The sequence below is a fragment of the Cyprinus carpio genome, chromosome A1, assembly GCF_018340385.1.
Source record: "Cyprinus carpio isolate SPL01 chromosome A1, ASM1834038v1, whole genome shotgun sequence".
In the NCBI taxonomy this organism is placed as follows: Eukaryota; Metazoa; Chordata; class Actinopteri; order Cypriniformes; family Cyprinidae; genus Cyprinus; species Cyprinus carpio.
In genome coordinates, this window is record NC_056572.1 from 15,882,791 (window position 1) to 15,907,679 (window position 24,889).

Consider the following 24,889-nt stretch of genomic DNA (forward strand, 5'->3'; position numbering starts at 1 on the left):
CAGGACGATAAGTGTGGTTGATATGACCAGCAGAGCATAAAATTACAGTAACACCATGCTGCCATGTAAGTGAAATGCTGTGTGACTCATTTAGGACATTTTGCTGTCATTTATTGGTTCTGTGAGCATCTGCAGGTCTGCGTCTGCTGCAGCCGGTCATGTGTTCACGGGTGCTGAGGGTCAGAGGTCAGGCGGAGGACAGCGGTCTGCAGGATCGTGGTCAGTGGGCTAGTAAAGCTGAGTTTCTCCTGGCTGTTGCTGGACAGATTATCGGTCTGGGTAACGTGTGGCGATTCCCATATCTGTGTTACAAGAACGGAGGAGGTGAGAGACATACAGCGCTCTAGTCATGCGTTCTGTCTATAGTTTATAATATTCATTTTTATGCTTGATTGAGATACAGTGTCCCCAAAAAGTATACTTTTATATTTGCATGGCATATGCATGAAAATACTTTTTAAGTATATTTTAAGAGATATTTTGTAGAGTAAAAGATGGGATACAAATAAACATCTCAAAACATAAAATATTCTGAATTTGAAAAACCCTGTGTTATCCATTATCATGGAACTTGTTATTCCAGGACGTACTGTATAACATACACATAGAGCTTATTCACAACACAAACATAATGTATTCATAATAGAGAACAAAAAACACATTTTACTAATGAATGAGCACACAATAAAATTACTTAAACTGTAACTAAAATTAAAATGAAAACTAAACTGAAAATATAAAAATAAACTCATTCAAAATATTTAAAAAATGAAAATAACACTGATAAAGAGGGGTCATAAAAATGATTATTTTTTATTTATATCCCAGCCGCTTTATACCTGAATTCAATTTGTTTCATGATAAACTTTGCAACATCAACACTATTATTGAACTGAATTGATCAGAATAATGGCTCTGTTTTCTTCGGTAGAGCTGCTTTACATTTTTAATTAAAGTTGGTTCATAATTGATGAATTTTAGAACACTGTTTTCCTGTTTATTTTTATGAAGCTGCTTTGAAGTGGTCTGTATTGTATAAAGCACTATAGAAATAAAGGACCCGTGCTGTCAAACCTATAATCCTCTGTCACTCTGTTTGTTGAGGATAGGTGTGTTCTTCGTGCCATACATGTTATTCCTGGTAGTGTGTGGCATTCCTCTCTTCCTGTTGGAGACGGCTCTGGGTCAGTACACCAGTTTGGGAGGAGTCAGCGCCTGGATGAAAATCTGCCCTCTGTTTGCAGGTTTGAATCCTTGAAAGTAGTCGTGCATCCAAAAGTAAACATCCTCTCATATTTTATTCACCCTCATGATGGTCCCTTTGACTCTTGTTTAAAAATGTTTATTAGAATGACAAGCTTCAAACAGCAGTGATAAAATCCAAATGACTCATGCAGTTTATTCCAAGACTTAAAAAAGTCGTATGACTTATCTGTTTTCATTTTAATTTTAAAGTAGTTAAAGTTTTTGTAATTTTGTGTGTTTTTGTCATTAGTATTTAAAAATACAGTATAAGTTATTTAAAACTTAAAGTTGAAATAAATAAAAATTTAAAATAAAAATAAACAGAAAAGTTGCTTGCAATCTTGCAATATAAAAGGAGTGAATTTCATTGACAACTTCAATCTTTTCTGGGGCCATAGACAACTGTTTAAACCGGATGGCCTCCACCTAAATAAACTTGGTGCTAGAGTGCTTAAGGACAATATCTACTTCTCCCTACGTCATCCTTCAGCAGAGTGTTTCAATCCATTCAGCACACACACACCTGGTCAGAGTCGTCATGTGGTTAACACATCCCACAAGGACACTGATAACATGACGCAGCCACAACAAGCACTGCTCATGGACACTATCCCGGCTGAGCCCTACCCACAGAGCTCATCACAGACAGATTGTGATGTATCAAAACAACTCCAAGACTCAGCACTCAAGGACGACTTTCTGGAAAACAGCCAGGGAAGCCAAGACAACATATCACAGTCACCGGAAACACCAGAGACACAGCCCATCTCACCAGACACATTATCCCTTTCTCCAGCATCTCCACTTCTATGCTTCTGACAGGAGATGGAGGAACCGGTGTATGCTGCGACCAGACTCTCCCACTCTTTTGCTGCAAGCCCCCAGATATCAACTAAAAAACGCCGGGCCCCCCAACCACCAAAGGTTTTATCATGTGATAGAAAGTCTAAGGCCTTCTCAAGCCGAAGGGCTAACTCATCTAATCTGCAGCCTATTATGCATCACACTAAGATTGCTGTAAAGACACAAAGCACTGCCATCAAGTTAGCATTTTTAAACATTCGCTCACTAAAAAATAAATCATCTTCTAATCAAAGACTTAATAACCACAAACAATCTGGATTTTATGTTTCTAAACGAAACATGGCTAGAAGACAGCTGCAGTGCAACAGTCCTCAAAGAAGCAGCCCCTCCTAACTTTACTTTAGGACTGTTAGGAGAGGTGGAGGTGTAGCTGCTCTATTTAAAGATGTCTACCAATGCAAGCTAGTGTCATTTGGTCAGTACTTGTCTTTTGAATATCTAGGGATTGGGCTAAAAGGTGCTCCACGCATTCTGTTTATCATTATTAACAGGCCTCCAAAATACTCTCCAGCCTTTGTTGAAGAGTTCACAGAAATGTTATAAATGATTTCCTCAGAGTTTGACTGTTTTGCTATTGCAGGGGATTTTAATATTCACATAGATAATGCAGAAAACAAAACTACAAAAGAAATGATAACGGTTTTAAACACTTTTGACCTGATTCAACATGTGCATGGACCCACACACAAAGGTGGACACACTCTAGATTTAATCATCAGTAGGGGTCTAAACATTTCATCAATTGTTATCAAGGACGTAGCACTATCTGATCACTTCTGTATTTTCTTTGATTTATAGATCTCTGCTACCACTATATCTAGGTCTGCCTCTGTCAGAAAGAGATGCATTAACGAGAACACTAGTGTGCTATTTATGGAGGCTATAACTTTAACACCAAGCTTTTCTGCAGACTCTGTTGATCTTCTCCTTGATTCCTTTAACTCAAAAGTTAAAAATGTTATTGATGATATTGTGCCTGTAACAGTCAATAAGAAAATTAGCAGACAGAAATCAGTTTGGAGAAAATCAATAGCAGTTCAGAGTATGAAAAGACAATGCAGAAAAACTGAGCGGATGTGACGGAAGATGAAACTTGAAATTCACTATAGCATCTATAAAGACAGCCTTCATGCTTTTAATGTGAAACTAGCCACAGCTAGACAGAGTATAAACAGTAACTTAAACAACACTCATACTCTTTTTGCTACTGTTGAGAGACTGACAACCCCCACCCCCCCCCCCCCCCCCCCCCCCCCCCCCCCCCCCCCCCCCCCCCCCCCCCCCCCCAGTCAGATTCCCAGTGAAATGTTCTCAGACAACAAATGCAATGAGTTTGCTTCCTTGTTTTCTGAGAAGATCCTCAATATCAGGAAGGCGATTAGCACATCCTCAAGTAATGCAGCCGCAATATCAAAAATATATTTTGTCTATTTTTTAAGCAATTGATAGCAAAATTTTGACACACTTCCCACATCTTTTTTCAAAAATGTGCTTAACTGTTTAGAAGCAGATCTCTTAGAAGTGGTGAACGCCTCACTTCTTTCTGGGACATTTCCAAACTCACTGAATACTGCAGTTGTTAACCCCTCCTGAAAAAGAGCAATATTGATAACACCATTTTGAGCAATTATAGACCAATATCAAATCTTCCTTTTATAGGCAAAATTATAGAAAAGGTAGTTTTTAATCAGCTGAACAAATACTTAAACTCAAATGGATACCTGGACAATTTTCAATCTGGTTTTCGAATGCATCACAGAGACAGCACACATTAAGATAATAAATGATATTCACTTAAATTCTGACTCTGGCAAAATATCAGTGCTGGTATTGCTAGATCTCAGTGCTGCATTTGACACTGTCGATCATAACATACTAATAGAGAGACTGGAAAACTGGGTCAGGATTTCTGGGATGGTACTCAAATGGTTCAGGTCATACTTAGAAGGGAGAGGTTATTATGTGAGTATAGGAGAGCATAAGTCTAAGTGGACATCCATGACATGCGGAGTCCCACAAGGCTCAATCCTTGCACCGCTCTTGTTTAGCCTGTATATACTCCCACTAAGTAAAATAATGAGAAAGAATCAAATTGCCTATCACAGCTATGGCGATGATACTCAGATTTACCTAGCCTTATCTCCAAATGACTATAGCCCAATTGACTCCCTCTGCCAATGTACTTTTGAAATTAATAGATGGATGTGCCATAACTTTCTTCAGTTAAACAAGGAAAAGACTGAAGTCTTGCATTTGGAAACAAAGATGAAGTTCTCAAGGTGAATGCATACCTTGACTCTAGGGGTCAAACAACTAAAAATCAAGTCAGGAATCTTGGTGTGATTCTGGAGACAGACCTTAGTTTCAGTACTCATGTCAAAGCAGTAACTAAATCAGCATACTATCATCTAAAAAACATTGCAAGAATTAGAAGTTTTGTTTCCAGTCAAGACTTGGAGAAACTTGTTCATGGCTTTATCACAAGCAGAGTGGACTATTGTAATGGTCTCCTCACCGGCCTTCCCAAGAAGACGATTAGACAGCTGCAGCTAATCCAGAATGCTGCTGCCAGAATTCTGACTAAAACCAGAAAATCTGAGCATATCACACCAGTCCTCAGGTCCTTACACTGGCTTCCAGTTACATTTAGGATTGATTTTAAAGTACTTTTACTCGTTTATAAATCACTCAATGACCTAGGACCTAAATACATTGCAGATATGCTCACTGAATATAAACCTAAAAGAGCACTCAGATCAGTATAATCGAGTCAGTTAGAAATACCAAGGGTTCACACAAAACAAGGGGAGTCTGCTTATAGTTATTATGCCGCCTGCAGTTGGAATCAACTTCCAGAAGAGATCAGATATGCTAAAACATTAGCCACTTTTAAATCTAGACTCAAAACTCATCTGTTTAGTTGTGCATTTATTGAATGAGCACTGTGCGATGTCCGAACTGATTGCACTGTATTTTATGTAAAATCATTTTCTATTTTTAACTGTTTTAAATTCATTTTAAATCAATGTTTCGATAATTTTAAAAGTTTTTAAATTCCTCGTTTTACTTTATTATTATTACTATTTTTTTTATTTCTTTCATGATTATTTTACTTTCTTTTATGTAAAGTGCTTTGAATTACCATTGTGTATGAAATGTGCTATATAAATAAACTTGCCTTGCCTTGCCTATCTTATTTCAGTTAACGTTTATTTTACTCTAAGGAACAAAAGTGTTGTTTTATGGTTTTAGTTTTAGTTCATAACTATAACCTTGTTATTATCAGTCCTGTGTTCCCGTGTCTTGTGTTTTTCTCCCCACGTTCTCCCCATTACCTAGTTTCTCCCTCGTGTCAATTATGTTTATTTGTTTCAGCTGGTTCCTGTTCATTTCCTTGATTAGTCCCATTACTTAATCCCTATGTCTTTCCATGTCTAGCATCCGGTATTGTTCGTCAAACCTCGCTCTGTGTGTGTGTGTGTGTGTGTGTGTGTGTGTGTGTGTGTGTGTGTGTGTGTGTGTGTGTGTGTGTGTGTGTGTGTGTGTGTGTGTGTGTGTGTGTGTGTGTGTGTGTGTGTGTGTGTGTGTGTGTGTGTGTGTGTGTGTTCCTGCCTGTTCCGTGTGCTCCTGTATCTGGATAAATGAAGAGTGTTGAATGCTAATCCCCTTCGTCTCCGCACTCCTTCGTCTCCTCCACAGTTGAAGCATTGTGACAGTTATGTTAGAAACAGACCCAAACTTCAGTTATGATTCAATGAAAATCTTTGTCACTGCTGTAATTTTAAATTTCATTTGCACACCATAGTGTTTAAACTTGGTGCAGTCCTTCTATTATGACACATTAATGTAGTCACATTACTACATAAATATGTTACACAGGCCCAAAGTCTGTCTGCATGTCATAGAAGTGTGTCTGTTTTGTTTTTATTTGTGAATGCAACTTTATTTTGAGTCTATATGAATTTGAATTTCTGCATTGTAATTTTAAATTGATTTATCTTTTATTTGTTTTTTCTTTGTTTCTGTATTTGTGATTGGATCATTCTGTTATTTCAGGTCTGGGTTTTGCCAGTCAGATGATGATCTTACACAGTTGTGTGTATTATATTGTTATTCTGGCCTGGGCATTTTTCTACCTGTGCAGCAGCTTCCAGATGCGGCTTCCCTGGTCGCACTGCAACAACACCTGGAATACAGGTGTGATACATACATCCCATTCACACATACCTCACAATCCCAGTCTGTCCCTGAAGATCTAGGCCATTCCTCCAGTGTGCCAGTGCTCTCACATCATCCATGTGCTCATGCAAGTTTAGCGGGCCAAGATTTAGGGTGAATTTTGGCCCAGTTCATTTCCATTATCCAAGCATCTTGACACTCAGGACTGAACTCTAGAGATTTGCTCATTCCCCACCCATAGAGCACATTACAGAGAGCACGTCCACATGTTAAAAACTCTTCCAGCATTTTCTAGACCTGTAGTCCGCGTCAGATCTTTTAAGTACATTTTAAAAGTTGTTGTGTAGAGTAAAAGATGGGACACATATAAACTAGAGATGCACCGATGTTTAATACAAGTTATAGCGTAAAATAAGCATGAACAAACATCAGAAAGTGTCTGTGTGTGTGTGTGTGTGTGTGTGTGTGTGTGTGTGTGTGTGTGTGTGTGTGTGTGTGTGTGTGTGTGTGTGCGTGTGTGCGTGTGTGTGTGTGTGTGAATTTATGAAAACTGCTATGTGCATATTTTATACTAACATTTCAGTTTTTATTTGAGTGGTGGGGCGGAAATCTAAATCAGAGAAAAATATAGGTGCGGGTGGATAATTAATCTGAAGCAGCGGATTCGGGTGATGTTTGAGCTGATCCACCCATCTCTACTACACAGTAGGCTTGTTTAAGATGAGCAAAATCTGTGCAGAACCGATCTCCAGTGATCACCACAAGATGCATGCCAGTTAGAAATGTGCCTGAGGGCGATCCGCCTTGCACTGTGTGTCACTCCTGGATAATCCAAAATAAAAAAGAGGCGGGACGTGGGTGGAGCCAGTTGCTGAAACCATGCCCACCTAGCTCGACAGTGGTGACAGCAGCAGCAATGCACCTGTTACTCAAGTAGCTACGCCCTTATTTATACCGAACTTTAAAGCTTAATATAATTTAAACAGATTAGTTATAAAAAATAAAAAAATACACCCCCCAGGGTCAAGAAGTGCAAAATTAACTTTTTGTACCAGGCTGTAAATTTGGGCATTTTAACATGATGGGGTCTGTGGGATTGACTCCCTTTTGGAGCCAGTCTCTAGTGGCCAGTTGATGAATTGCAGTTTAGATCACTTCTGTGTTGGTTTCAAGAGAGAGACCATAAGGTTGCTGCTTGCATCTCTCTTGTATTTCCTCTCCTCCTACTATAAGCATGTATCAGTGAGCGGAGCTAAAGAGGCAGTGATGTAGAAGCAGGCGTTGATCTTAGCCACACTATTATGTCATAAAATGGCACATTCCAAAACGAGTCATTTTGGTTTCAATAAAAGCTGTTTTTAAATTAACGAGTTTTGAAACTTGCAGAATGCTCTTAACCACTGATATGTTATATATCAATAAAAATCAAAAAGGGAAATTTGATTTCTCAGTTCATGACCCCTTTAAAGGTGCTGCTATTCACACACATACACATACACATACACATGTATCCAAAATGACTTCCAGAGCATCCAAAGTTTAAACACTTAGAAAGACCAGTACATAAGTGTAATCATGGGTAATAAAGTGTAAATGCATTGTTTTGTATCTTCTCTAGACTCCTGCAGGGGGTTTGATCGACACAACATGAGCGATCTCTCTGAAAACGCCACATCTCCAGTCATTGAGTTTTGGGAGTAAGTGTCCGGTATGAACGTGCGCCAATGATTTGAAGGATCTGATGGTGTATTTGTGGGTGTTTGTGAGTGTGTGTCTTTCTCCAGGCATGAGGTGTTGGGCCTGTCTGCTAGTGTGGATCGTCTGGGCTCAGTAAACTGGCGTCTGGCCCTGTGTCTGCTGCTGGTGTGGACAGTCTGCTATTTCTGTGTCTGGAAAGGAGTCAAATCCACCGGCAAGGTAAACGCTGCTCATGAGTGAGTGCTGGCCATGTTTTTATACAATAACATAAGAGAAGATACTCCTTTATGCCCAGTCCAGTAACTCTGAGGAATATTTTATTGCATTGTGATGTTTCAGCTCTTTTAGGATTTAAGGTTTTTTTAATTTAATTATTTATTTTATTTTATTTTTGTTATTTTTTAAAAGTTTTTTTTTTTTCATATAAATTAGGAGGACTTGAAAATATACAAGCGCATTGCAATGTAAGCATGCATGCATAAAAAAATTAATATGTAAATAAATCATTAAATGCATCGTGGAATGCCGCAACAAAGGCATGTAAGTATATTGAAATGTAAGGTGGCATGCATAAATAAATAAATATATTAATAAATCATTAAAAGCATCATGAAATGTTGCAATAAAAACAGTGCATACAATTAGATTTTCTTGTGAAAGTAACAATATTAATTTCAAAGACATATGTTATGTCATATTCCAGGTCAAGTTTCATTTAATTTTTTACTTGCTTTTCAATATGCTTATATGTATTGATTATTGATTATTATGTATTGATTTATTGGTTGTCATTATATATTTAATAATTTAATGATATATGTTGATATTGATTTTTTTTTCTGTACCTTTTATTTCAAGGTGTATTTTGCTACATATTTATTTACTTTATTTATTTATTTATTTATTTTAATCAGGGACAATGCACATTAATAATACATAAATATGTAAAATGTGCCAAATTTAGCCAATACTGGTAAATTTTAATCCATAGTGGTAGGATGATGTTGAGGACAGGGAGAAAATATAAACAAAAAATATTAATACACCACATTAAGAACAAGGAGAAAATAGTCTATGGAAACACAAAATTACAGGCTACCATCCATAAATCACTATAAATGAACACAATTTTGATGGGTCAATAACCATATTTTCAGCTTTTTTGAGAAATCACAGTGTCCTGTTAACTGCTTTAATTCTTTCAACTCTACTGGGAGTCTATTCCACTCATGTGTACCTCTAAAAGCAAAAGACAATTGACCAAAGGTAGTTTTTCTTAATGGCACATTACAATCACCTCTAATACCGGCATGTGTACACCATCCTGTTATCTGATCTATGTAATCCTTAAAAACAGGTGGAGCAAAACCATTTAAAATCTTAAAAATAAGTACCAAATCAGCAAACTGAATCAAATGTTCCCAACTTTAAATAGAAAACTTAGTTAATATGATACAATGGTGAAATCTTTTTTTTATTATTATTATTATAATTAAAGTTTTATAATTTCAACTGGTTTAAGAAAAGACCTACATGAGTCCAGATAGTCATGCAATATGTAATATGAGGAATAATCATTGAATTCATGAATAGAACTGCTGCTTCATTGGTCAGACTATTTCTGATAAATCTGAAATTCACCAAGTTGAATTTCAATATATTTACCACTTTCTTCATATGTGTTTTAAAAGTAAGTTGAGAATCCAATAATAATTCTAAATATTTAAATTCATGTACTACCTCAGGTTTTCGTTCCTGGACAAATACATCTGCTTTCACATCATAATCTGGCCTTTTAGTAAAAAACATACAAGCAGTTTTTTTTTAACATTAAGATGTAAACATGAGTTGATAATCCATTGTGCAAATTGATTCATAGGTTCAGTCAATTTTTGTGCAGCCTGTTGTTGACTTGCATGTACATAAAACACAACATCATCCGCATACTTTTGACAAAAGACATCTGGAGGACATACATTTGGGAAATCATTTACATACATACTAAACAATAATGGGCCTAAAATAGAACCTTGTGGAACTCCAATATTATAATCCAAGTAATCTGATGTCGCATTTATAACCCGTACACATTGTTTTCTATTTTCTAAATAAGATTTAAACAACATAACGGCCTCAGTTGAAAAATTAAAACTGAATAACCGAAAAAGTAAATTCTCATGATTTACAGTTTCAAAAGCTTTCTTAAAATCCAGGAATACAGCACCAACTATACCTCCTTTATCCATCAAAGATTTCATATTTTCCAACATGAAACAATTTGCCGTTTCTGTAGAATATTTTTTCTAAAACTGAATTGCATATGATGAAGGCACTGTTTATTAAGATATGTTGTGTTGTGTTGTGTTGTGTTGTGTTGTGTTGTGTTGTGTTGTGTTGTGTTGTGTTGTGTTGTGTTGTGTTGTGTTGTGTTGTGTTGTGTAGGCTGTGTATGTCACAGCCACCTTCCCATATGTGATGCTGCTGGTGTTGTTGGTCCGTGGGGTTTCTCTACCTGGTGCTGTGGATGGAATTGTTTATTACCTGAAACCCAATCACACACGGCTGACAGACCCACAGGTACGACACATGATCACGGGCATGACATAGTACAACACACAGCACGTCTGAACACATTGCAGCATATCTGAACAAATCTGATGCATTAACAAAACGTGCATTAATCACTACTAACACTTATGTACTTGAAAATTAACAAGGAGCTCTGTTTGACGTATTATTAATATTTGCTAAAATGATGACTGTGTCCCTTAAATATGTGTAATTTGATATTTGTGTGATTTTTAGAACCACAAATTAACTTCATATCCTTGATGCCACAATTTAATTTTGAAAATACATTTGCAAGCCTTTTATGAAAAAAGTGGGTGGGATTGTGTGTGTGTGTGTGTGTGTGTGTGTATAGTCAACATTTGAAGTGGATCAAAACCAAAGTTGTCCTAAGACAAGAACGGGTATTGTTTTGGTTTAAGGACAATTTTTATGAAAGGTTTTGATCCACTTTAAATGCTGACTACTGTATATACAGGTATTAAGGAAATGTATTATTACCTTTCCCTTGGCATCATAAAGTCAATCAGTTGAAACTTTTGTTGAAAATGGAATAAAAGTTTACTAGACACAACCAATATAAAGACCACATGCAGTTTCTGGTTGATTTTATCATATTGCATTTGATTTGTCAGTGAATCATTTGTGATGCTCTGCTTTGTTCAGTTCTTAGTCTGCAGAGAAAGAATTGGAGAGGATTTGTTTAAACAGTGACTGACTATCTGTAACAAGTTCATTTTGAGGCTGTTTGCAAAAAGCCAGAGATAAAGTTTTAATCGAAATTTTGAATAATATGCTCAATATGAAGTCCGAAATATAAGTCAGTCTCTCTCTCTCACTCTCTCTCACTCACTCACTCTCTCTCTCTCTCTCTCTCTCTCTCTCTCTCTCTCTCACTCTCTCTTCTGGAGGTATGGATGGATGCTGGGACTCAGATCTTTTTCTCATATGGCATTTGTCTGGGAAGTCTTACGGCTCTCGGCAGCTACAACAAATTCAACAACGACTGTTACAAGTGTGTCCTTCCTCTCACAAAGTCTCTTACACATGTCAACATGAAAACAATGATGACTCTATTGACTTTCCTAAGTCATGTCTATTTTGGAATGATTTATTTACATTTATGCATTTGGTAAATGCTTTCATCCAAAGCGATGTACATTGCATTAAAGGTACACGTATTATTAGTTAATGTATTCAATGGGAATCAAACCCATGATACTGATGTTACTAGTGCAGTCTTATAGTGCTTGTTTATCTAGCGTAGTTTTTTATTTACTATTGTAGTTTTTTTTTTTATTATTGTTATTAAGATTTTGAATTAGCTTTTATTTTTAGATTTTTCATTTTAATTTTCATTTTAAAATCTCTTTCTTTCTCTGTGGGTCTCTGGAATTGTCAGTCAGCTGTCAACAAAGCAGACTTCATTTCTGTTTTTTCCTTAGACTCCACACTCAGCATCTTGGGCTTGACTGAGACCTGGATTCATCCAGAAGACTCAGCAACCCCAGTTGCTCTCTTTAACAATTTCTCTTTCTCTGGGGGAACTGGTCTGCTCATTTAACAATTGGAAATACTCAACCAACTCTCCCCTATGCAATTATAATTCATTTGAATCTCATGTGATCACTGTAACAGCTCCTATAAAACTCCAGGTTGTGGTAATTTACCGCCCTCCTGGGCAAATTCTGTCCACCTTCCTAGAGGAGCTAGATGGGCTGCTGTCCTCATTCCCAGAGGATGGCAGTCCACTTTTAGTCTTTGGTGACTTCAACATTCATCTGGACAACTCTTATGCTTCAGACTTCCATTCACTCCTTGCTTCATTCGATCTCAAACGACTTACCACTACAAGCACGCACAAATCAGGCAACCAACTCAACTTAATTTACACACGCAATTGTATTGCAGACAACATTCTGGTAAAACCCCTACATATCACCAACCATTTCTTCATTACATTTAAACTACATTTTACTACCTGTGTCCCACCAACCCCTATACCGGTCACTTTTAGACGAAACCTATGCTCCCTTTCCCCCTCCCATCTCTCCTCCGTAGTATCCTCCACTCTTCCCTCACCTACCCATTTCTCATCTCTGGATGTGAATGCAGCAACTGACACTTTAAGCTCTACTTTAACCTCTTGTCTAGATGATATTTGTCCTCTCTCCTCCAGGCCAGCAAGGGCTGCCCCTTCTATCCCCTGGTTATCCAATGTTCTTCGTGAACAAAACTCAGGACAGCAGAGAGAAAATGGTGCAAATCAAAAGATCCGTCAGATCTGAGTATGTATCAGTCTTTGCTTTGATCTTTCTCTGCTGAAGTCCATACTGCTAAATCTTCATACTTCCACAACAAGATCAACAGCGCCCCAGACACACGTAATCTCTTCAAAACTTCAATTTTTTCCTCTGTCCCCCTCCACCACCTCCCATCACTTCTATAACAGCCGATTATTTTGCCACATTCTTCACAAAAAAAAAAGAACAATCAGTAGTCAATTTTCAGCCAAAAACACACAAGACCTCAAACCAACCACACCCACTGCTAAAACTCCCGTCTTCTCCTTCTGTCCGCTCACTGAGGCAGAAGTATCAAATCTTCTCCTCTCTAGCCACCCTACAACATGCCCTCTAGACCCAATACCCTCACACCTCCTCCAAGCAATCTCTCCTACACTCTTACCAGCACTCACACATATTATCAACACATCTCTCTACACAGGCACCTTCCCCACTGCATTCAAGCAGGCTCAGGTAACCCCACGGCTCGAAAAACTTACATTAAACACTTCACTTACAGATAGCTACAAACCTGTCTCTCTCCTTCCATTCATAGCAAAAACCCTCAAAAGAGATGTTTTCAACCAGGTATCATTGTTTCTCCCACAGAACGACAAACTGGACACTAACCAGTCAGGTTTCAGGAGTAGCCATTCAACTGAGACTGTGCTACTGTCAGTCTTGGAAGCCCCGCGGATTGCAAAAGTTGATTCCAAATCTTCAGTTCTTATTCTGCTGGATCTGTCTGCTGCTTTTGACACTGTGAATCATCAGATCCTCCTGTCTGCCCTCTCATCACTGGGCATCACAGGGATTCCACTTTGCTGGACCGACAACACCCCAGCACTGTCCAGGAAATCACAGCAGCGTCTCTACTTCCTCCGTAAACTGAGAAGAGCCGGAACCCAGCCCCCCATCATGTGCACCTTCTACAGAGGCACTATCGAGAGCATCCTGACTAGCTGCATCACTGTGTGGTTTGGTGCCTGCAACGCGTCCTGCCGGAAGACCCTTCAACACATGGGTCACACAGAGCATGGGTCACACACAGCTGAGAAGATCGTTGGTGTCTCCCTCCCCTCCCTCCAGGACATTTATGGAACCCGTCTCACCCGTAAAGCACTCTGCATCGCAGGTGATCCCACCCACCCATCACACAGCTTCTTCAGTCTGCTGCCATCAGGGAGGAGACTGCGGAGTCTCCAGGCCAGGACCAGCAGACTGAAGGACAGCTTCATTCATCAAGCTGTCAGGAAGCTGAACTCCCTCCCGACCTTGCCCCCCTCCCCTCTTTTTCCCCATGCACCACTGAACTTTGAACCTCAGTCCCCAAACCCCACAGCCCCCCCCCCCCCTGCTCCCCCACTAACACACTGTGACCTGCACAAGACACTTTGTACAGCATTGGTCTGCTCACTACCTCATTCAGCATTTAACTGACCTCATCCAACTACCTCTTCTGTCAGTTTAAATAAAGAACTGTTATATCTGCACTGTTTGTTTACTTCACTTGTTTGTACTCTATCTGCCTTGTGCCTTGTGCTGCTTTACTTATCTTTCTTTTTACATGACCTATTTGTATAGTTGTACTTTATATTTTTATCTGTATTTAATGTTGTACAGTTAGTGTTATCTGAGAGCAAGGGTCTGAGAGTAATGCAATTTCAATTCTCTGTATGTATGTGCTGTACATGTGGAAGAATTGACAATAAAGCAGACTTGACTTGACTGAATCCTATCTCACTGGTAGGTCTTTCAGGGTGGCTTAGGGAGGGGAGGTATCCAAAGCACATAAACTGGTCACTGGGGTTCCTCAGGGATCAGTTCTTGGACCACTCCTCTTCTCCACATACACGACATCACTGGGTCCCATCATACAGGCACATGGCTTCCCCTACCATTGCTATGCTGATGACACACAGCTCTAGCTCTCATTTCAACCAGATGATCCAACAGTAGCTTCACGGATCTCAGGCTGCCTGGCAGACATCTCGGCATGGATGAAAGAATATCACCTACAACTCAACCTGGCAAAAACTGAGCTTCTTGTCTATCCTGCCACTCATACTCTACAGTATGATTTATCCATCCAGCAAGGTTCTTCTACAATTATCCCATCAACTTCAGTCAGAAATCTTGGTGTAACCTTTGAGGCCAGCTGACCTTCAAAGACCACATTGCAAAGACTGCTCAATCTCGCAGGTTTGCATTGCACAACATCAGAAAGATCAGGCCCTTTCTAACAGAGCATGCTGCACAACTTCTTGTCCAGGCCCTTGTCATTTCTAGGCTGACCTACTGCAGTGCTCTTCTGGCTGGACTTCCATCAAGCACAATCAAACCTCTACAAACGATTCAGAATGCAGCGGCACGACTGGTCTTCAACAAGCCCAAAAGAGCCCATGTTACACATCTCTTTATTTCCTTGCACTGGCTACCGTTTGCGGCTCACATCAAGTTCAAGACATTAATTCTTGCATATAGAACAGCCACAGGCTCAGCGACCGCTTACTTCCACTCACTACTATGGATCTACATCCCCTCCAGAAGTCTGAGATCCGCTAGTGAGTGACGGCTCGTGGTACCATCACAGAGAGGCTCAAAATCACTTTCCAGAACATTTTCGTTCACCATTCCTGGCTGGTGGAATGATCTTCCCACCCCTATCCGGAATGGTGATTCCCTGACAATTTTCAAGTGCCAGCTGAAAACTCATCTCTTTTGAAGCTACTTGACTTCATCATAAAAAAAATATCTGTCTTTCTCTTTATTTATTCCTTCTTTTTCTAGCTTGCACTTATTTGAACAATGTCTAAAACTTGGTATTACAAGCACTTCCTGTGTCTGTTTGCCTCTTTAAGAAGAATCACTTTATGTATCCCCCAATTGTAAGTCGCTTTGGATAAAAGCGTCTGCAAAATGACAAAATGTAAATGTAAATTTTCAGTAATTTTGTTGTTTTTGCCATTACTATTATTCTTTCTTTTAAAAATTATTTCTAAATAGTTTTGAACTATTTATATATTACTTTTAGTTTGTTTCATTTTAGTACATCAACTTAAACTTATGTCAACTGCATGTAATCAGTAACCACCAAAATAACACCATCACAAATGTGCATCGGTTCCCCTTCAGGAACCCCAGGTGAGACACCGTCCTGAAGCATGTGTGAAATCAGTCCAATAGCGAAGCGAGACGTCATGAGCGGGGTGACGTGAGCAACCAGGAAGCATAAAGGCACTGGCAAGCGCACATGTTAGCTTCTGCAGAAGCGAGCACCTGCAGGGAGTATGGCAGGGAGACGCAGCATCTCATTCCCTTCGGGGAACCATGGTTACATACGTAACCTTGAGACATTCCCCTTCAGGAACTCAAGCTGTTTCGAACACTTTGGGAATGAGAATACCCACTGCGCCATATGAGCAAGTCCCTGTCTGGTGTGTATCTGGCGAGGGACAACTTGTTTATCCTGGAACAACATTCCAATCAACCAATCAGAATTGAGATATAACGCTTAAGGAAATATCTGTTTTAGGCTTAAAATCAGGGTTAGGTGCTTCTACACCCTTGTTAATCAGCTATCATTTCCCACTGATTTTAGGAATAAATTATGGGTAGGGTTAGGTTTAGGGGTAGGGATTAGGTTAAATATTTTAGACAATAATGTTGATCCAGGATCATCAAAAGATGTTGGTCCAGGAACATGTCTCACTTGGCAAAATCACTGCGACCATCTGGCGAGCACATCAAGATGAAAGGACTTGGGTCCCTGAAGTAAATGTCAAGTCCAGACTGTAGGAACGGATGACTGTGTGTGGAGAGGACCAGCCTGCCACAGCACAAACATCCTGAAGGGCCACGCCCACTGATAAGGCCTTGGAAGCCGCCATACCCCTGGTCGAGTGTGCTCTGACCCCCATGGGTGACTGGAGTCCAGAGGACTCATAGGCCAGTGTGATGGTCTCAACCACCCACCAACTCATAGCTTGCTTGGTCGCTGGAACCCCTTTCTTAGGTGGACTAAAGCAAACGAATAATTGATCTGCTTTACGCCACTGGGCAGCTCTGTGAACGTAACTGGACACAGTAGCAGTCCTCGCACTGGACACAGCAGATTGAGTCTCTCCTGACCTGCTTCCTGGACTGGAGGAGGAAAAAAGGCCTGTAGTACAATGGGACCTGGCGATGAGGTGGGCCCTTTAAGGACATACCAGGGTCTCGGGTAAAGGAATGCCCTAACCATGCTTAGGGCAAACTCTAGGCCTGACACAGCAAAAGCCTGGAGGTCCCCTATACTCTTCAGCGAGGATATAGCGAGTAAGAAGATAGTCTTAAGCATGAGAAGCTTATCTGAGGTATCTTTGATGGGTTCAAATGGAGCTTTGCACAGAGCCTCCAGAACCACTGCCAGATCCCATGAAGGTACCTTGGTGCACTGTACTGGCCTCAGCCTCCAGGTGCCATGGAGGACACATGTAACTAACGGGTGTCTTCCCACTGACTGATCACCCTGAAGGGTGTTGTAAGCAGCTATGGCTGCCACATAAACCTTCAGAGTGGAGGGGGATAACCCTGTGGAGAATTGCTCCTGCAGAAACTACAGAACTTAACCAACTGGGCAGCTGACTGGGTCTTGCAGTCACTGTCCACACCAAGAGGTGAAAAGTTTCCACTTCAAGGTGTACAGTTTCTTCTTGGCGGGAGCTCTGGACTGGAGTATGGTCTCAACAACCTCAGTTGATAGACCAGATGCTATGTGCTGTGCCCCCTCAGGGGCCACGCCCACAACTTCCATAACTCTGGGTGGGGGTGAAGGATGGTGCCCCCCACCTGAGAGAGAAGGTCCCTCCTGATCAGAATCTCCAGTGGCGAGCCATGGAGGAGGGACACCAGGTCTGAGAACCATACTCGGGCCCAGCCAGAACAGGGCTATTAGCAAAAGATGGACCCCATCCCGGCGTACTCTCTCCATAACTCCCCAGAGCAGAGCGATTGGGCGAAATGTGTACAGACGAAGCCTCGGCCATGTCTGCACCATGGCATCCAGCCTAAGTGGAGCTGGCTGTATGAGGGAGAACCAGAGCAGACAGTGTGTTGCTTCCTGCGACACAAATAGATCCACTTTTGCCTGGCCGACCTCCCCCCAAAGGAGTTCCACCACTTCTGGGTGGAACCTCCTATCCCCGGGCCTCAGCCCCGGTCTCGATAGGATGTATGCTCCCTGATTGAGATGCCAAGGGATGTAAACTGTTCTTAGGGAAAGGAACACATGCTTCAGTACGGTGTCTCGCCGGGAGCGTTCCCAAAGCATTTGAGGCAGCCTCTCATTCCCTTTGGGGAACCATGGTTACATATGTAACCTCGAGACATTTGTCTTTCAGGGACTGTTTCAGACTGTGTCTCCTCAACAGCAGCACCAGTTTCATTGCAGGATTTGCCATTTTCTCCATGCTTGGGTTCATGGCACAGGAGCAGGGTGTGGATATCGCAGACGTGGTGGAGTCAGGTAAGAAGCATGATTGTGTAAGTTCAGATGGAAATTATAAATGCCTGTTCACAATGAAAGCAGTTTTTTGCTCTGAAGCAGACACCTGAAATATTTGGTATGTTTTCAACTGTAGGCTACATCATCTACATCCTAGCTAATAAAAATATGCTCTAAGAACATTTTACAAATGCTCCCATTAAGTTATGAAAATGTTGTTTCTGAATGCTCAGAACCTCCAGTTGTTTAGCCCTTGTAATGCATTCAGGTCCGTTTTGACCCAGAAGAGATGCGTAAAATTTCTAACATGTTTTTAGTAGGGGCATGAATCTTTGAAAAGGCTTTAAGACCCTCAAAATACACTTTTTTTTACTTTTTTTAAGTAATTTTTTGATTTTTAATAGCAATAAACTTTGCTATAAATTTTTTTTTTTTAAAATGTCACACATTTTGTGTTCGGGTCATTTTGACCCGAGTATGTGTGGAGTACCATTAGGTGTCAAAAACACTTTTTGTTAAATTATTTATGGAGTTATATTAGTGTCAAAAAAAAATATACAAATATTTTTTTTTATCTGTTTAGGGTAGTATGTATCCTGTTTTGATGTTGTTAGAAATTAATATGTAGGATTCATAAATTGAATAAATTATGTAGGATTCAATAACTTGAATGAACACACTTGAATTAATGTTACTGGAAGAATCTTTGTTCATAACTTTAAGAGAACTTTGACAGAACCTTCTGAGAATGGGACCTGTTAGCTGTAATTCCACACTTCTATATAACAGCCATCTTGTGAATATATCTGTATATACGTATACAGTACATCACTATCATGCTGTGTGTCTCATTTAGGTCCTGGTTTAGCATTCATAGCATATCCACGGGCCGTGTCCATGATGCCTCTGCCACAGCTGTGGGCCGTGTGTTTTTTCCTCATGATACTCATGTTGGGTTTGGACACTCAGGTGTGCTGTGATTCTCAGGTGTGTGCACTGTAGGTTTAGCAGTGCTGATCGCTGTATTTGTGTTTAGTTCGTCAGTCTGGAGGCATTGATAATGTCCGTGTCAGATCTGTATCCCACACTCATCCGCAGACGTCACCGGCGTGAGATTCTGCTCCTGCTTGTGTGTTCGGTCTGTTTCCTGATCGGACTTCTGATGGTGACACCGGTGAGACATTTAATTCAAATTCCCTTCTTCATTCAAAGTCAGAGTTGAAAATGAACATTCACCAAGTGCCAAATGCAAGTGAATGGTTGGTTGTTAAATAAAAATGTTACTGGACAATTAAAATGCAGTATAAATGTTAAATCAAATATATGTATAGATTTACATTATCGTTCAAAAGTTTGGGGTTAGTATGTTTTTTTAAAGAAACTAATACTTTTATTCATCAAGGATAAATTAAATTGATCAAAAGTGACAGTAAAGACATTTATACTGTTACAACAGTTTTCTGTTTCAAATATATGGTGTTCTTTTGAACTTTCTATTTATCAAAGAAACCTGAAAAATGAATCACAGTTTCCACAAAAATATGAAGCAGCACAAGTGTTTTCAACATTGATAATTTTTAGAAATGTTTCTGAGCAGCAAATCCACATATTAGAATGATTTCTGAAGGATCATATAACAGTGAAAACTGGAGTAATGGTGCTGGAAATTCAGCTTTGATCACAGGAATAAATTACATTTTACAATATTCACAAGGAAAAAAGTTATTTTAAAATGTAATAATATTTTACATTTGTTTACTGTATTTTTGATCAAATAAATGCAGCCTTGGTGAGCAGAAGAGACTTAATTCAGAAACATTAAACATCTTCCTAACCTTTTCAGCAGACAGAGGTCTTTATTCCTGCTCATTCAGATCTGTATCATCTGATAATGAAGATGTCCGTATTGCTGTCTTCCTCTCCTCTCTTTGTCTGTGTTCAGGGAGGCCTATATGTGTTTCAGATCTATGATCATTTCTCCTGCAGTGGAGCCAGCCTACTGCTGCTGTCTGTCTGTCAGTCTGTGGCCATCGGATGGATCTACGGTATACACACACACATTCGCATTAGATACACAAACTCTCACACACACATCAATATATTAGTATCAATAGCTGCTTTAAATAGTTCACTGATAATCTGATACAATATAAGGGACCTTAAGGGACAGCATGTATTAATAAGATACAATAACACTCAAGATCACATTTACAGTAATGACAATAAGATTTTTTTGCAGTGCAATAATATTTTGTGTGCTTAATGTCGTAATGTCTTATTGTCTATATATATTCATAAAGTGGTTCTATATAATATATAGTTATATATGGATTAAATATGAGAGTGTATCTATCTATCTATCTATCTATCATCCAGGGAAAATGTGCTTAATGTCAATGGTCCTAAAATCAAAAATATGATGTCTTTTTCTTTTTTTTCTTTTTTTTTTCTTTTGGGTTGAAATATGGACATGGACATGGACACTTCCATGAGCTGATCTTTCAGGTGCGGATCGCTTCAGTAACAATATTAAGGCCATGATCGGTTACCAGCCACTCTGCATCTTCAGTCTGTGCTGGCGTTACCTGACTCCCGCCGTGTGCATTGTGGGTCACTTGATCTGGACACTGATAGCAGATGCTGATTGATCGTCAGCATCCTCTGAGAACATCTCTGTGTGTGTTTAGGGCACGTTTGGGTTCTCGCTCATGTTCTGGTCTCCTCTCACCCTCGCCAACGGTGTGACGGCCCCTAGATGGGCCAGGGCGATGGGCTGGATGCTGACGCTGTCTTCTGTGTCTCTTCTGCCTCTTTGCGCCATCTACAGCCTCATGAACACGCCAGGAACCCTTCAACAGGTACAGAAGAAAAAGCCACTATACTATGTTAAAATCCATGAATGCAGAGTGATATAATAATATAAACCTTTCAATCCCTTTGCATGTTAAATTTTCTGGTGAAAAACTAAACTACTAATAATCCTAAAGGATTCCACTCTCATAAAGCATTGCGGTAGTAGAGTCTTTCTCGCTTCACTCCAGTGTTGTTATTGTTACCTACAATTAAAATTATTCAAATGTGTAATTGTTAATTGAAGCTAAAATAAAATATAAATTTGAAAATTAGAAATGTTGCCTTGGCAACTAATTGAAATAAAATAAGTTTAAGTTCAAAATGACACACACACACATGCACACACGCATACATATGCACATACAGTATGTATGCGTTATGTATGTATGTATATTATGTATATATCTATATGCAAAAGCATATAGTGCCATTTGAAATTTTCTTTTAAAATAAGCATTTTTATCAGGCTCCTATTTATTTACTGAACCCAATATATATACAGTATATAGACTACGAGCATGAAATTGTCCAGCCGTGACTTCCTGTTTCACAGGATTATATATGAGGAACACAAAGGCCAGATTCCCTTAACCATCCATCACAAGGGGTAAAACCAAAGAATATAGCTATGATCTGCAGAACAAGATCGCTGAGCTTCACAAAATAGAAAATTTCAACCATCAGGGCAATAATTAAGAATTTGTTACAAATCTGCCTGGAAGAGGACATGTGTCTATATTGTCTTAGGCTGCATTTACACTGCAGGTCTTGATGCCCAAATCCGATTTTCTGACTATATCCGATTTTTTTGACGACCAGCTTACATCATCTTTTAAAAGTGACCCATATCCGATTTTTGCATTTGCACTATACACTGCTGAAACTACCAAACATAGACATTCTGACCTGGAAAAGGAAGTAAAACAGCACGAAATACAATGGATGCAGATGCAAATAAAATTATAAATTGTTTTGCTTTCCACAATATTTTGAAAAGTCAACAAAAATTTGTCTCATACGGCGGAGAAAAAAGAGGACTTAAAAGACATGAAACCTCCGCATTGCTCCCATGTGTGTATCCTTCGTCCTCCATCGCACCTATAATAAGTCATGTGATCTCAGTTGGTGGTGTCCACCTGAGTTGACGTCACTTTTAAATGATGTACGACTCGCATTTACTGGGGAATATCCGATTTGTCTGCTTACATGGCACACGCAAATGCACGTATCCGATTCATATCCGATTTATTATCACATATGAATGAAGCCTGAATCCGATCTGAGAAAATCGGAATCCATGCGTATTTTTCCTGCTTACAAGTTCACCGGTCATATCCGATCTGTGCCACATGAGAGGAAAAAATCGGAATTGGGTCACTTGAACCATGCAGTGTAAATGGGGCCATAAAGTAAGGTGAGGAGGATAGTTTGAGTGTCCAAAGACTCCCCTAGGATCACAGCTGGAGAATTGCAGAAAATAGTTGAGTCTTGGGGTCAGAAACTTCCAAATAAATAAAAAACAAATAAACAAACAAACAAATCAATCAATCAAACAACACCTACATCACCACAAGTTGTTTGGGAGGATTTAAAAAAAAAAACTCTCATCCAAAAAGAAACTCCAGCATATTAATTTGTCAGACACGACTGGAACTTCTGACTGGACAGGATTCTTTGGTAAAATGAAAATAAATAAATGCTTTCTGGCTGCAAACACACAAGATTGGTTTGGTAAACACAGGAAAGGGGTCAAGAATTGAGAAATCTTGATGTTTTGACATGTAAGAGGTCAAAGCAAAAAAAATAAATCCTTTAAGATACAGACACCCAAACCTAATAAAAAGACCAAAAACAGATATTGCCAAAACCAAGATCAGAAAACAACTCGTTTCAGATTTTGTCACATTATGACATAATAATGCAACGAAAGACCACCTCTGCAAAATCAGAACAACACCTACTTCTACATCATCGCATCTTTGGCCCCGCCCACTGGAGCATTAAAGAGATGAGAAGGAGACAAGATCAATACAGGATAACTGGATTAAATTTAACATCATCTTTCAAAGGATCCCGATCCTTGGAAAGTGCTTATTTATTTCATTAACTATGTGGATGTCTCAGAAGAGAATTATTTGTTTGTTCGGTACATTTCACTGTGGATACTTTAGTAAATCGGGGCAGGCTTTGCAAATGGACTTTTACTGTAAGATATGGACCTGACAGTAATACCACAACATGTAAGTAACCGAGTTCATTCTAATGCCTAATCTGCGATTAGTGATTTCTGATATGTAATGATTCATGTACAGTCAGATATTCTTTGTCTCAAAATCACTCATTGCTGTTTATGCATCAGTAAATCGAGCCAGTGACTTTATACACATTGTATATCTTAGTAGCATGAAAATAATCATTTTAAATTGTGATTGAATTATACAGAGAAAGCACTCAAAAAACACTCCCTTTATAATTGCTGGAGATGTCAATCACACAGTGTGAGTTTATATTCACACTGTAAATGAATCTCTTATTTACATTGTGTTACACCAGTTATGATTAAAGCCTTCTTGAGAGTGCAAAATTCAAGTTTCAATGACGAGATCACTGTATTCATGCGCTCAAAAATCTGTTATTGGCTTACAATGCACATCGCTGCAACCATTCATGCGACGGAATAGATCTAAATATAATGCTATAATCAACAGTCTCCATGATTAGTTAATCTCAGCAGCTGTAATAGTAAAAACGTAGTAAAAGTTTTCAAGAGAGCTCCATGTGTAATACTTATATCATATTCAAAGATGCTTAATGGGACTGTTCTAATTCATTCCCTTATAAAAGTGATGATGTAGAACATTTAATCTCAAATCCAAGTGTTTAAGCCATCCGGAGTCAAACTAGCTTTCTAGTCCTGTAAGCCATGCATCATTGTTAACCAAATGACAGTTGTTTATGTAAGTGGCAAATAAAATCCTTTACGCAGACAGAGAGTCTCGAGTGTCTGGACTAATAACCCTCCTAATGTCTCACTCCTGAATAACAAGCCATTTATGTGTTCCTGTGTCCAGCGTCTCTGTCTGCTGTGCCGCCCAGCGCAGGACTCCACGCTGACAGACGAGCATCTTTACACTGGTATGCATTTGACCTTTGATCTTGGCACAAAGAAGCCCAAAGATCCAGTTAAGGACATGGTGTAATTGAGTGAAACTGAACAGATCTGATCTAAAAAGTCCATCGTTTGCTCTGATATGAGACTGTAGTGGAATGTTGAAGACTCTAAGGTAAAAGAAACTCTTTATTTGTGGCCAGCAGCTTAATAAAAAGCAATTAAAGCTTATCTCCCATGTTAATCTAAGTTTATACTATGTGTTATTTGTATATATATCCTCTAAATGCATTAAAAATCTGGCTGACCTACTACTTTTACATCAATCATTACACTTGACCTTCCATTTTCAGTGCAAATGAACCAGCAGAACAACTTTTTTCTTGACTCAGACTACAATAGAACATATTTTTAAACTAGCTTGGATTCAGAAATGGTGTTATTTTTATTCTTAAATTCAAAAAATTCAATTGTTTTGTTATGCACACTAAGCAGTACACTAGTCCAAATGTGATCTATAGATTAGTTCTCTCTTGGACACTTGTTCATCCAAATGACTATGCTGCACTGTTGCTTTCCATTTCACATCACATATTACTGATG

General features: G+C 39.2%; 1 protein-coding gene across 1 annotated transcript; it reads left to right on the top strand.

The window, feature by feature from the left end:
• LOC109101118 (sodium- and chloride-dependent GABA transporter 2-like) lies at positions 1-24,597 on the top strand. The gene is made up of 14 exons (XM_042749529.1): positions 1-324; positions 1,110-1,244; positions 6,166-6,306; positions 7,907-7,985; positions 8,073-8,205; positions 10,429-10,563; positions 11,466-11,569; positions 18,221-18,345; positions 19,181-19,293; positions 19,361-19,498; positions 20,267-20,369; positions 20,830-20,930; positions 21,012-21,182; positions 24,249-24,597. Exons 1-14 carry the CDS (start codon positions 159-161, stop codon positions 24,375-24,377), a joined length of 1,773 nt encoding a protein of 590 aa, XP_042605463.1. The 5' UTR covers positions 1-158; the 3' UTR covers positions 24,378-24,597.
• The last annotated feature ends 292 nt before the right edge of the window (positions 24,598-24,889 follow it).